The 15224-nt window shown below is 43.9% G+C and overlaps 1 protein-coding gene across 3 annotated transcripts in view; it reads right to left on the bottom strand.

Annotated features, from left to right (window-relative positions):
* Positions 1-15224, bottom strand: part of POLN (DNA polymerase nu) — a 175073-nt gene that overhangs the window by 99279 nt on the left and 60570 nt on the right. For all 3 annotated transcript variants that reach the window (XM_082462539.1, XM_082462538.1, XM_082462537.1), the window contains exons 12-14: positions 8990-9073; positions 8581-8676; positions 346-402 (exon numbers count right to left, since the gene is read on the bottom strand). In XM_082462539.1, the coding sequence (XP_082318665.1) occupies positions 346-402; positions 8581-8676; positions 8990-9073 (237 nt within the window). The remainder of the gene's footprint in view (positions 1-345; positions 403-8580; positions 8677-8989; positions 9074-15224) is intronic.

Genomic DNA, 15224 nt, shown 5'->3' with positions numbered 1-15224 from the left:
GAGAGGGAGGAGGCTTGTGGGACAGGCTTCTGAACTCGGCGCTGATGGAAGCCTAAGTCTCACTGTGGCCACACAAGGATGACACACCAAATACTTCCTTCAGAATTTTTGTTTGTCCTCTTCCATTTACGACTCCTCAGATTCACAGCAGGGTTGTTTGTAGACCTGAGGAATATCATGTCTGGTACAAGAAGCAGTGCTAATATGAGGTTAACGTGAACAAACTGCATTCCCTTTAGGACACTGTCAGGGCTACTTCAGTGATGATGGATTTTGTGAACAGAGATGGTGCCATATGGGCCCCCTTCATTACCAACTTATTGACAAAAAAAAAATCTAACTTACCTGCCTATATTCCAAAATTATTTTGGGTAATGGATGAAGGTCTTGCAGAGCATTTAACTAAAAAATAAGAATAAATATCACCAATATAATTCCTTCATTTAGTTTTAACATTTCAAACACTTATTTTCAGCTGGAAAAGTCCTAATAATAAATGGTCTATCTTGAGCATATTTTCCAAAATGAAGACTCATAATAAACTCAGTTTATCAAGTGTCTTAATTTTAATCCCTTACAGAATCATTATTGTACACTTGGGAGCTAAAGGCACTTCACATGTGCTCGGAAATAAGATTCCTCTTGAGATTTAAATTCCTGAAATCTAAATCCAGGGCATGTAAAATACCATGTAGGACAGTAAACTAGGAAAATGCCTACAAATGTGTAACTCAGTAGTTTAGGAACACCCAACATCTGAATCACAGTTATCTGAGCATAAAGTCGGGGAGGTAACACTGGAATATGACTATGGGTTTCAAATTTAATTTTAAAAAGTCAAAATACAACATACATAAAGTACAAGATCATGTAAACACGGTTTGTTAAATTATCACAAAAAGAACACACCTGGGTACTGCCACCCAGAGGGAACAACCCAGGTTCCCAAGCAGGCCTCTGGCCCTCCCCCAGAGGTAACCAGCCCCCTGGCCTCCACCAGCAAGACCACTTATTGCAGTTTTTGAGCTTTGTATCAATGGAATAGGATAGGTACTCTTTGTGCGTGGCTTCTTTGGTTCAACATTCTGGTTTTAAGGTTGGTCCTTGTTGTATGATTTACTGGCACTGCTATATGGAATTATTTGAATGCAGGACAGTTATTTATCCATTCCACCCCTGATGGACATGTGCGCTGTTTCCACTGCAGGGCTATTACAAAGAGTGCTGCTGTGAACATTCTGGCACACAGATTTTGGTTAACACACATCCACAGTTCTGTTGAACACGTACGTAAAGAGGAGAGCAGCTGCTGGGTCACCTGTAGCAGAGCTGACACCAGCCAGTTCTCCAAGGTAAACACAGTGGTTTTTGTCCCCATCAGCAGCGCATGAAAGTCCTCCTTGTTCCACATCTTTGCCAACACATGTTCTCCTAGGTCTTAATTTTAGCCATTCTGGCAAATGTGAAGTGACATTTCAACGTAGTTTTAGTGTGTATTTCCCTGACTAATAAAGTCAGACATGATTCAAATGTTTATTGACTAATTGTATATCTCCTTTCATTAAACCCTGTTCATGTTGTTGGTTTTTTTTTTTTTGTCATTTAAAACGTTGGTTTGTATGTCTTTTTCTTCTTGATTTGTAGGAATTTGTTTTTCTGGACAGGGTTTTCTTTAGTTGGCTATATTTAGTGGAAATATCTTCTACCCCTCTGTGGGTTGTTCTTTTATTTGTTTAATAGTGTCTTTTTTATTTATTTATTTTTCTAAATTTTATTTACTTTTGGCTGCGTTGGGTCTTTGTTGCTGCACAGGGGCTTTCTCTAGTTGGGGCGAGCGGGGGCTACTCTTTGTTGCAGATGCGCGGGCTTCTCATTGCGGTGGCTTCTCTTGTTGTGGAGCACGGGCTCTAGGCACTCAGGCTTCAGTAGTTGTGGCGCACGGGCTCAGTAGTTGTGGCTCGTGGGCTCTAGCTCGCAGGCTCAGTTGTTGTGGTGCACAGGCTTAGTTGCTCTGCAGAATGTGGGATCTTCCCGGACCAGGGATCAAACCCGTGTTCCCTGCATTGGCAGGCAGATTCATAACCACTGCGCCACCAGGGAAGTCCAATAGTCTTTTCATAAATGGAAATTCTTAATTTTACTATTGCCCAATTGATCAATCTCTTCCTTTATGGTTGATGCATCTTGTGTCCTGTTTAAGGATGTTTAACTACCTCAAGGCCTTGAAGATATTCTCTTACGGGATCTTCTACAATCTTTGTTTTACTTTTTATATTTAGATATACAATTCATTTGAAATTTATTTTTGTATATGGTGTGAAACAGGGGTCAAGATGCACTGGCCCCTTATGTAATGAGCCCTCCCTCTCAGAGAACATGCACTTTATACACACATGTGCAGGTCTGTTTGTAGATTCCCTATCCTGGACCATTGGTCTATTTGCTTATCCTTGAATTGACACTACTTTGTACTGATTAATTAATTCCTCATAATTTCTATTGCTTCATGATTAGTCTTGATATCCAATAGACTAAGTCCTTCAATAGTGCTTTTTCCCAAGATTATCTTGGCTCTTCTTAGTTTTTTGCATTTCCATACAAATTTGGGATTCAGCTTGCCAATTTCTACCAAAAGTTCCTGCTAGGGTGTTAGTTAGGATCATTTTGAATCTATAAATCAACTTGGGGGAGAACTGATGACATAACTTTAATGTACTAGCGTGAGCCACGGAACTGCATCACTCTCTATTTAATAGACTGAGGTCACGGAGTCTTGGCCAGCCATAGGCACATAAACAGGAGGGCCAATACTGGTGTCCTCGGAGCAGGCTCTACCCAGGGGAGGACTCCTGCCTCGGTGTAATCCAGAACTGCAGTTTCTCAGAAAAGCTATCCCTAGCGGGATGAAAGTGCATGAAAACACTTAGCCAAGAAAACTGCTTAAGATCAACTAACTCTCTTTATCCTGATACCTTACTCACAAAATAACTTTCTAACCACAGTCTCCCTGTATATCTCGAATCGAGCTGTCTGAGAACACTTGAAAAGGATGAAGTGTTTGATCTCATAACGCTCTGGATAAAGCCCTGCCGCGCTGGTTCATGATCAGAGGCAGAGTGCCGTGGCCGTTGCCGCTCTACAAGCTTTATCAAACGCTCCCTCTGTTGGCTCCTGACCCCACATTCTTCTCAGCTCCCTTCTCTCTCTGTGGTCGTTCCATAGCCTCCGCTTGGCACCACTTCTCTCTCTGACCCCTAAATGTCAGTTTCTCAGAGTTCAGTTCTGTGGTTATCAGTGCTGGCTGCTTCTAGAATCAGCAGGGGAGCTTCAAAAACATGTCTGGGGCTTCCCTGGTGGCGCAGTGGTTAAGAATCTGCCTGCCAGGGCTTCCCTGGTGGCGCAGTGGTTGAGAATCTGCCTGCCAATGCAGGGGACACGGGTTCGAGCCCTGGTCTGGGAAGATCCCACATGCCGCGGAGCAACTGGGCCCGTGAGCCACAGCTACTGAGCCTGAGCGTCTGGAGCCTCTGCTCCGCAACAAGAGAGGCCGCGATAGTGAGAGGCCCACGCACTGCGATGAAGAGTGGCCCCCACTCGCCGCAACTGGAGAAAGCCCTCACACAGAAACGAAGACCCAACACAGCCAAAAATAAACATAATAAATAAATAATAAAAATTAAAAAAAAAAAGAATCTGCCTGCCAATGCAGGGAACACAGGTTTGAGCCCTGGTCCCGGAAGATCCCACATGCCACGGAGCAACTAAGCCCGTGTGCCACAACTACTGAGCCTGCACTCTAGAGCCCGTGAGCCACAACTGCTGAAGCCCTCGCGTGCCATAACTGCTGAAGCCTGCACACCTAGAGCCCGTGCTCTGCAACAAGAGAAGCCACCACGATGAGAAGCCCACGCACCACAACGAAGAGTAGCCCCCGCTCGCCGCAACTAGAGAAAGACCACATGCAGCAACAAAGACCCAACTCAGCCAATAAATAAATAGATAGATAAATAGATAGATAGATAAATAAGACATTATTAAGCAAGACTAATCCATAAAAAACCAAAAAAAATGTCCGGACTGGGCCACGCAGCCCACAGACTGATTCTGTGGATCAGTTGTGGGCCTGGGCATGAGTGTTTTCCCAAAGCTCCTGCCAGGGCAGAGGACCACCATCCCAGGGCCAACTACTTCCAGGTGTGCATCTCTAGCACAGGACTTCTCCTCACAGACCCAACTGCTCTGTATCGATGTTTTGTGCACACATCTGTCTTCACATGTCCAAGGCTGGACACTTGACCCCCAGCCCCCGTAAACTGTTCCTCTCTTGGTTTTCCTTGGGCAGCGGCCATCACTATCTGCTCAGGTGCACAACTAAGGAAACCAGGAATTACTCTGCATTCACACTCATGTGAACTCACACTCAGAGAAGCTCCTTTCTGTTCTCAAAATGCTCTGAGCATGTGTCTGCTCTGCTCCATCCTCACTGCCATCGCCTGGACGCTGAGCCAGCAGTGCCCACACTGCAGCGACAGCCTATTAATGGGACTCCTCCATTCTCCAACCAGTGACGAGAGTGGTCTTTTTAAAACATGGCTAACGCCTGTCAGAATGGCCACAATCCAGGACACCGACACCACCACATGCTGGCAAGGATGTGGAGCGACAGGAATTTTCATCACTGCTGGTGGGAATGCAGAATGGTGCAGCCACACTGGAAGACAGTTTGGTGGTTTCTTACAAAACTAAATATACTTTTACCATACAATCCAGAAATCAGGCTATTTATTTACTCAAATAAGATGGAAACTTATGTCCACATGAAAACCTGCACACAAATGTTTTACAGCAGCTTTATTCATAGCTGCTAAAACTTGGAAGCACCCAAGATATCCTTCAATAGGTGAATAGATAAATAAAACTGTGGTCCATCCAGACAATGGAATATGATTCTGTGCTAGAAAGAAATGAGCTATGAAAAGATGTGGAAGAAACTTAAGTGCATATTGCTAGCTGAATCAAATCTGAAAAGGCTACATAATGTATAATTCCTATATGACATTTTGGAAAAGACAAAACTATGGAAACAGTAAAAACAGTGGTTGCCAGGGGTTGAGGGGAGAGATGAATAGGGAGAACAGAGGCTTTTTAGGGCAGTGAAACCACTCTGTTCGATGCTGTAATGGTGGATACGTGTCATTACACATTTGTCCAAACCCATAGCCTGTATAACACCAAGAAGGAGCCCTAATGCAAACTACAGACTTTGGGCAATGATGATGTGTCAGTGTGGGTTCATCAGCTGTAACAAATGTACCCCCTGGTGGGGCATGCTGATGGTGGAGGAGGCTGTGTGTGTGTTGGGGTGGGGAGGGGGTGTACGAGACTTCTCCGTACCCTCTGCTCAATTTTGCTGTGAACCTGAAACTACTCTAAAAGACAAAGTCTAACAAAACTATATCTAAGCTCATAGTTGCACCCTTACTTGAATTGTTCCAGGCTGTCCATCTCACCAGAAGTCCACATCCCTTCCCACGGGGAGGGGAACAGGGAGGGTGAAGGGAAGTAGGAAGAAGGAGTCTTAATTTTGAATTGAGAACCATGTGCGTATGTTGCCTAGTGCAGGTTTATCTTTTTAAATGTACAGAATAGTGTGACTTGTTCAGCTAAGTAAGAGATTAAAGTTAATATAATATGATTCATGTTGATTATGTCTTTGTGAAGAAAAATTCAGGGCATTGTCTGAATTCTGTGCACAGTGAAGCACCTCGACACCAGAGGAGAATCCCATTTCCTCTCTTCTGTTGTCGGTTGTCTGGGAGAGCTAAGGAGCAGCAAAGGGAAGGGCAACACTGCCAGCTGGTGCCTGGATGGAGAATAAATCAGGCCAAGACCCCCAGCTCAGGTGCAGTCCGAGGGGAAACGTGTGGCTTTCCCAGGTTCCGCCACCCCTGGGACTTGAGGGCACACTGCCATGTGGCGTTGAAACCCACTCGAGAGTCTCTCCAGCAGGATGGGTCCTGCCCCCTGCCCTTGCCGTGCTCTGTGAACACACAGCCAACAGTTCAGCCCCAGCAAGTGCTAGTCTAGGACATTTGGTTCTGGGGATGTAGTGAACAAGTTAGATAAAGTCTTTGATCTGTGCAACCTACATCCTACTGGAACAAGCAAACAAGTAACTAGGTAACTTTATTTTTATTTTTTAAAATTTTATTGGAGTATATTTGACTTACAATGTTGCATTAGTTTCAGGTGTATAGCAAAGTGATTCGGTTATACATATACATATATTCCTTCTTTTTTAGATTCTTTTCTCATATAGGTTATCTCAGGATACTGAGTAGGGTTCCCTGTGCTATACAGTAGGTCCTTGTTGGTTATCTATCTTATATATAGTAGTCTGTGTATGTTCATCCCAAGCTCCTGATTTATCCCTCCCCCCACCACGTTTCCCCTTTGGTAATCATAAATTTGTTTTTAATATCTGTTAAGTCTGTTTCTGTTTTGTAAATTCAGTTCATTTAAATCATTTTTTAAAAATTAGATTCCACATATGAGTGATATCATGTGATATATACCTTTCTCTGTCTGACTTACTTCACTCAGTATGACAATCTCTAGGTCCATCCATGTTGCTGCAAATGGCCTTATTTCATTCTTTTTATGGGTGAGTAATATTCCATTGTATACAGGTACCACATCTTCTTTACCCACTCCTCTGCTGATGGACTTTTAGGTTGATTCCGTGTCCTGCCTATTGTAAACAGTGCTGCTATGAGCACTGGGGTGCATGCACCTTTTCTAACCGTGGTTTTCTCTGGATAGATGCCCAGGGGTGGGATTGCTGGGTCATACGGTAGTTCTCTTTTTAGTTTTTAAAGGACCCTCCACACTGTTCTCCACAGTGGCTGCACCAACTTACCTTCCCACCAGCCGTGTAGGAGGGGTCCCTTTTCTCCATGCCCTCTCCAGCATTTTGGCAAGTTGCGTGCAGAAAACAAATCGAGGTGAAGGAGCAGGTTGTGGCTGGGGGTCTCACTGTCACCTGCGGCCAGGGGAGGCCTTTCTGGAAGCACGCGTAAGCTGACAATCAGAAGCCAGCTGAGCACACTCCGTGGGAAGAGCTTCCAGACTGAGAAGGAGCCTGTGAGAAGTGTGCTCCGTGGGCTGCTGGCAGTGAGGGGTGAGGGAGGCCGAAGAAGGGCCAAGTCCAGACCCACGGGCCTGGGGGAGGCACACTCGAGAGCTGGGATGTTATTCTGAGTGTCATGGAAAGCCACTGGGGACTTCCCTGGTGGCACAGTGGTTGGGAATCCGCCTGCCAACGCAGGGGACACGGGTTCGAGCCCTGGTCCAGGAAGATCCCACGTGCCATGGAGCAACAAAGCCCGTGCGCCACAGCTACCGAGCCTGCACTCTAGAGCCCACGAGCCACAACTACTGAGCCCGCGTGCCACAACTACTGAAGCCCGCGAGCTTCGAGCCCCTGCTCCACAACAAGAGAAGCCACTGCAATGAGAAGCCCACGCACTGCAACCAAGAGTAGCCCCCGCTCGCCACAACTACAGAAAGCCCGCGCACAGCAACGGAGACCCAACACAGCCAAAAAAAAAAAAAAAAAAAAAGAAAAAAAGAAAGCCATTGAAGTTGAAGGCAGGGGATCAACATGATTTTTCTAACACTTTTAAAAGATCATTCTGCCTGGATGTGATGAGTCACCAGCAGGGATAAGCTCACTGCTGGCTCCCAAGGACCCGGAGGAGGACGCTGACCAAGGTGGGGAAGACTTGGGGAGAAGGGAAGATGCAAGTCCCTCTCAGGGAGCAGCACTCCCCAGGGGTGGGCGTTCACTCGGTGACTGATGCCTGGGCCCCCTGAGGGCCAGGTGTGGGGACAGCTGGCAAGCGTGGTGCCCCGCCAGGGCTGAGACGAGCAGGAAGTGCGGGGCTGGAAGGGCGATGTGCACAGAGGAGTCTGGAGGGAAGCTTTCCTCTGCTGCAAAATCCAACGCTGAACAAGGCACAGAAAGGATGAGCTGGAGCCTCCACAGCCGGCCCTCACCAGAGCAACACGTGTCCTCTCGCCCACTGGCCAACCTCCTCGCTGCAGGCTTCCAGCGGTATCATTATACTCACGGGGTTCTGAATATCTATTCACACTCTGCCATTCGATTAAAGCAGCATCTCACTACTCCATGTCTGTTAAAAAATGCATTCCTCTCAAGGGAAGGGCAGCTAAATTTTTCTAAAACAAACTTGGGGAAAGGAGAAGACTGAAGACTTTTCCCATTTCCAGTCTCTTATGAGGGCATGAAACGAAGAAGTCATGACTACGTTGTCAAGAATTTGGTTTCCAGAACAAAATTCCATCAAATTATCCTCCGCAGGAAATCAAGGCAATTTATTGCCTCTGGAAAACTGTACCGTAGGCCTCTTTGTCCTTCCTTCATAACTGAAGGGCAACCTTGGGGTGGGGGCACCTCTCCTGCCGCAGAAAGGAAGTGAGGGAACGGAACTGCTCCGTGGTGATGTGGTGGGAGGTGCTGTTGTCTCAGAGAGCGAGGGGACACTTGTCGACCCTTACCACGGCTTCTGATGTGGACGGGTGTCTCCGGAGTCCAGTTTTGGGAAGAGTCTCCTGTGGACGCAGCAGGTGCAGCTGCAGTTTGCCAAACAGGATCTGCAACAAAAGCCATTTCACATGATGAGCGGGTCCCAGATTTGAGAGGACCTGAACATCACTATAACAGAGTTAAAGCAACCAGCCAGAGGGGACACACCCGACTAGGTGTGACAAAATGCTTAGGTTCTGATTCAGTACTTTTCTTAGATGTAAAGGCTTTGAAGTAATGAATCTCAATGTGAGAGACATGAACAAGTTACATACTTTTCAGATGATCACATTAAAATAATGTTTATAAAATCAGAATAAATCTCCATTTAACCCCTGAACAGGAAGTATATTTAATAAAAGAACTGAAATTTAGCTTTACCTCTCGAAGCTGATTACTGCTTGTTATAAGAAACTGTTCTCCTGCAACAAAATGGGCTTCTTGCTCCAGTTCCTTGAGACGAGACTATGAATGTGAGAGACACAATCTTATTAATAGTTTTCACAACTTAAGATTATTTTTCTCAACATGAGATCTTGTAAGAATAAAAAATAATCTAAAATTTACCAAAATGGACATTACAAAATACATATTTTGACTCATGATGCAATACTCAGGCTCAGAATCACTCTCTTAAGTGGAGTGGACCCAAGGAAGCAAACTTAAAGAAGTAAAAATAGTAAATAACACGCCAAAATGAAGGAGGGAAAGAAGAAGGAATTCTCCAGCAACATTATGACAAGTAAACGGATCCAGCGTCACACCACAGACCTCAAAACTTCCGAAGTATCCCGAGGCAGAAGAGCTAGGACCAAACTGCACGGTGACCACAGTGATCATGATGCAGGACACTCCCTCCCAACAGAGGAGCAGCTGCAGGGGAAACAAGCCAACAACGCTCTGAACCACCACACACACTGGGGCACAGCCCAGGGCGAGGGGTGGGGGGCATGGAAGGCCCAGGTGGGAAAAGACAAAGGTACCTTATGAAACAGCTGATTAATATGGTGCTGAGCAGAGCAGTAGGACATGCTGAATTTATGAACCCCTCACCATTTTGGTCAGAAGAAAAGTAGAACATGACCAGGACTTTAAAAAAATTATTATAGGGACTTCCCTGGTGGCACAGGGGTTAAGAATCCGCCTGCCAACGCAGGGGACACAGGTTTGAGCCCTGGTCTGGGAAGATCCCACATGCCGCGGAGCAACTAAGCCCATGAGCCACAACTACTGAGCCCACGAGCCACAACTACTGAAGCCCATGCACCTAGAACCCGTGCTCCAAAACAAGAGAAGCCACCGCAATGAGAAGCCCGTGCACCACAACAAAGAGTAGCCCCTGCTCACCGCAACTAGAGAAAGCTCACACACAGCAACGAAGAACCACTGCAGCCAAAAATAAATAGCTAGATTTATACAAAAAAAATTATTATAAAAGAAAAGAGAGAGCAGAGTCTAAATCAACCAACTCTGAGGAAATATCATCTGCACTCTACCTTTATCAGACAAGAACTGCCTTTAGGCTGAAATACTGAAAGACGTTTACAAATAGGAGCAGGACAAGTACAACACAAAAAAATAGTACTAGGCAAAAAGAAGAACCCAGAAACAATGGCCTCAGTGAAGGTATGCCAGAATTCTATAGTCAAAGGAACAAATGACGAAAAGAAAAGCAAGGAACAAAGCATTAAAAGGCAGATAATGGGGACTTCCCTGGTGGTCCAGTGGCTAAGACTCCACACTCCCAATGCAGGGTGCACGGGTTTGATCCCTGGTCAGGGAACTAGATTCCATATGCTGCAACTAAGAATTCGCATGCTGCAACTAAGGAGCCCACCTGCCACAAGTAAGACCTGGCACAACCAAAGAAATAAATAAAATATTTTTAAAATGTGCTAAGTAGCTTTTTCTTATTGGGAGGAGTTCTCTATATAGTCTGCATATGAGTCCTTTATCATAGGCATTGAAAGTACAATCAAAATCCCAGCTGGTTTTTAAAAAGTAGATCATAGAATTTTATATGGAAATGCGAAGAACCTGGATTGGTAAATACCATGTGGAAGAACAAAGATGGAAGACTGTAGGATATCAAGTCATATAAGCCTACAGTAACTAAGCCAGGGGAGTATTAGCCCAGGGACAGACACACAAGACAAAAAAACAGAAAAGAGTCCAGAAAAAAACCCACACATACACAGTGACCTGATTTATGACAAAGACACTACTGTAATTCTTAGTGGGGGAAACAGTGGCACTTTTAGTAAATTGTGCTGAAATGAATGGAAATCCATCTGGGAAAAATCTTAACTGTACTTTATACCATGCAGAAAAATTAATGTGAGGTGGATGATAGGCTTAAAATAATACAGCTTATAGAAGAAAACAGGAGAATATCTTTACTAGAGGGCAGACAAAGAGTACTTAGCACACAAAAATTCTCAAACATTTAAGAAATGGTTCATTGGACTTCATGAAAATGAAGAAATTCTGTTCATCAAAGGACATAGCTATTGAGAGAGTAAAAAGACAAGCTGTAGACATAGACTGGGCCAGACAGTAAATACTTCAGACTCTATGGGTCACATATGGTCTCTGTCACATATTCTTCTCTACTTTCATTTGTTTTTTAAAAATTGTAACAACCATTCTTAATTTCAGGCCATATGAAAACAGGCCACAGGATGGATTTGGCCCATAGACCACTGTTTGTCAAAGCCTGGACTGGGAGAAAGTACTTTCAATATATCTTACAAAGGACCCACATACAGAATATATAAACAATTCCTATAAGTAAATAAGAAAAAGTTGACATAAATTTTTAAATGGGCAAATTCTTTGAAAAATTGGATCACAAAAAGAATATATCCAAAATACCATCAAGCATATGAAAAGGTGCTCACTATTATTACTTATCAGGGAAATGCAAATTAAATCCACAATGAAATGCGACTACAGACCCACCAGGATAGCTAAAGTGAAAAAGACTGACAGTACTGTGCTGGTGAGGATGTAGCAAATGGGACTAGAAAATGTTATAAACAATGTGAAGAGCTATTTGGATGTACCTACTATCGGTAAATATATGCATACCCTGTAACCCAGCAATTCCACTTCTGGATAGAAAACCGAGAGACAAGAGCTCTCTTATCCACCACAGGTTATAGTTACACCACGTGAATAGTTGCAGCCACTGCGATCACAGTGCCCAACAATGGGAGAGGGTGTAAGGAAATTATGGCACCTTCTTACAATAGGTGCTACAAACAATTTTTATTGGCATGCACTTCTGCTACACTCAACCAAATTGGTGAATCCCACAGATAGAATGTGAGCAAAAGGAGCCAGAACCAAAGAGCCCATGCTGTGTGGTTTACATGAAGCTCAGAATCACCAAGGACAGGGTCAGGTGAATGGCTATCTCTGGGGGTACAGACTGGGAGGGGACAGGAAGGAGACTTCCGGGTGCTGGAAACATTCTATACCTTGATCTGGGTGGAGGTTACATGGATGTGTACATATATAAAAATACGTCAAGCTGTACACTTAAGATCTGTACCAAGCAGATTCAGGGAAGATGGCAGAGTAGGGGGCACCTGTGAGGTGAGACTCCATCTCCCACCCAGACAACAACTGCAGGGGCAGAACCCTCTGATGTAACCATCTGGGAACTCTGGAGTCTGCTGATGGCTTCCAGGGGAAGCCTTGGATGGTAAACTGCAGTTCATTTCGGTCAATTTCAGCTCTTAGCACCTAGAAGCTACCCACCCCCCCTCCCCCAGCCAGGAGGCCCGAGGCCAGGAGGCCATGCACCTGTTTCTGGAGCAGCCTGCCCACAGCTTGCAGGAACCGGTGGGGCAAAAAAGACCCTGTACAGATATTGGGGGTCTCTGCTCTGATCACTGATTGCTGCTTCTGATCACAGAGGTGCAGATGAACAGGCCAGCGGCCATTGTTGTTGCACTTCCCCCATTATTGCAAGACCCTCCCCCTCCAGCTGAAGTGACTTCCAGGGGACTTAAAGGGCCAGTGCCCTTTTTAACCCCTCTGCATTTTTTGTTTTTTCTCCTTTGAAGCCAGATATCAAAGACAAGGACATTCAAAAATAACTTCACATACATGGGGAAAATTAGAAAGTGACCAAGCATGCCAAGGAAAAGGCTCAGAAAAGAACTGTGAAGACCTTAGGTTTATACTTTAGGTTGATCCTCAACACAGAGACAACCTACAGCAAATAAAAAAACCCAAGGCAATAAACAGAAACAATAACACACAGAAAGAGCAAACTGTGGGAAAGGAGAGAATCTGATTTCCAGAGTTACCACATTATTAGATCCAAATGTCCAATGTTCAACAAAAATCACAAGACAAACACAGAAACAGGAAAATATGGTATATTCAAAGGAAAAAAAAGCAACAGAAACTATCACTGAAAAAAAAGACCTAATGGCAGATATATACCAGACACCTTTAAAACAACCATCTTAAAGATGCTCAAAGAACTAAAGAAAGGTGTGAAGAAAGTCAAGAAAGCAATGTGTGAACAAAATAGAAATATTAATAAAGAGACAGAAAATGTAAAAAGAAACTAAAAAAGAAATTTTTGGAGCTAAAAAGTATGATAATTGAATTTAAAAAGTCACTTGAGGGTTCAAAGGCAGATTTGAGCAGGCAGAAGAAAGAATCAGCGAACTTGAAGGGATAATAATGAAAATTATTGAGGCTGAGGAGCAGAAAGAAAAAACGATTGAAGAAAAGTGAACAGAGCTTAAGGGTCCTGTGGGACACCATCAAGCAGACCAATATACACACTGTGGGAGCCCCAGAAGGAGAAGAGAAAGAAAAGGATAGCAAGAATATTTGAAGATATAATAGCTGAAAACCCCTCAAAATTTTTTTTACATCTTTATTGGAGTATAACTGCTTTACAGTGTTCTGTTAGTTTCTGCTGTATAACAAAGTGAGTCAGCTATATGTATCCATATATCCCCCACGCCCTCCCTCTTTTTTTTATAAATTTATTTGTTTGTTTGTTTATTTTTGGCTGTGTGGGGTCTTTGTTGCTGCATGCAGGCTTTCTCTAGTTGTGCGAGTGGGGGCTACTCTTTGTTGCGGTGCACAGGCTTCTAATCATGGTGGCTTCTCTTGTTGCGGAGCACGGGCTCTAGGCACACAGGCTTCAGTAGTTGTGGCTCACGGGCTCTAAAGCGCAGGCTCAGTAGTTGTGGTACATGGGCTTAGTTGCTCTGTGGCATGTGGGATCTTCCCATACCAGGGCTTGAACCTGCGTCCCCTGCATTGGCAGGTGGATTCTTAACTACTGCACCACCAGGGAAGTGCCCTCCCTCTTGAGCCTCCCTCCCACCCTCCCTATCCCACCATTCTAGGTGGTCACAAAGCACCAAGCTGATCTCCCTGTGCTATGCAGCTTCTTCCCACTAGCTATCTATTTCTTGCTGTGATTTATGTCATGGAGTGTTCTGCCTATGTTTTCCTCTAAGAGTTTTATAGCGTCTGGCCTTACATTTAGGTCTTTAATCCATTTTGAGTTTATTTTTGTGTATGGTGTTAGGGAGTGTTCTAATTTCATTCTTTTACATGTAGCTGTCCAGTTTTCCCAGCACCACTTATTGAAGAGGCTGTCTTTTCCCCATTGTATATTCTTGCCTCCTTTGTCAAAGATAAGGTGACCATATGTGCATGGGTTTATCTCTGGGCTTTCTATCCTGTTCCATTGATCTATATTTCTGTTTTTGTGCCAGTACCATACTGTCTTGATTACTGTAGCTTTGTACTATAGTCTGAAGTCAGGGAGTCTGATTCCTCCAGCTCCGTTTTTCTTTCTGAAGATTGCTTTGGCTAGTCAGGGTCTTTTGTGTTTCCATACAAATTGTAAAATTTTTTGTTCTAGTTCTGTGAAAAATGCCCTTGGTAGTTTGATAGGGATTGCATTGAATCTGTAGATTGCTTTGCGTAGTATAGTCATTTTCACAATGTTGATTCTTCCAATCCAAGAACATGGTATATCTCTCCAACTGTTTGTGTCATCTTTGATTTCTTTCATCAGTGTCTTATAATTTTCTGCATACAGGTCTTTTGTCTCTTTAGGTAGGTTTATTCCTAGGTATTTTATTCTTTTTGTTGCAGTGGTAAATGGGATTGTTTCCTTAATTTCTCTTTCAGAATTTTCATCATTAGTGTATAGGAATGCAAGAGATTTCTGTGCATTAATTTTGTATTCTGCTACTTTACCAAATCCATTGATTAGCTCTAGTAGTTTTCTGGTAGAATCTCTAGAAAACTAAAGATGAAAACTCTTCAAATTTGATGAAATACATGAATACAAACACCCAAGAAGCTCAAAAGCTTCAAGTAAGATGAACTCAAAAGAGATGAACATGAAGACATAATATAATCAAACTTTCAAAAGACAATGACAAAAGAGAATTTTGAAAGCAACAAGAGAAAAGTGTTATCACATACAAGGGATCCTCAATAAGATTATCAGCAGATTCCTCATCAGAGGCATTGGAGGCCAGAAGACAGTAGGTTAATATATTCAAAGTGCTAGAAGAAAAAACTGTGAACCAAAAATCCTTATCTGGCAAAACTGTCCTCC

Source organism: Balaenoptera physalus (genome assembly GCF_965194825.1).
Source record: "Balaenoptera physalus genome assembly, chromosome: 5".
Classification (NCBI taxonomy): Eukaryota; Metazoa; Chordata; class Mammalia; order Artiodactyla; family Balaenopteridae; genus Balaenoptera; species Balaenoptera physalus.
Note: the sequence above shows the minus strand (reverse complement) of the source record. Positions and strands in the feature narration are given on the sequence as shown.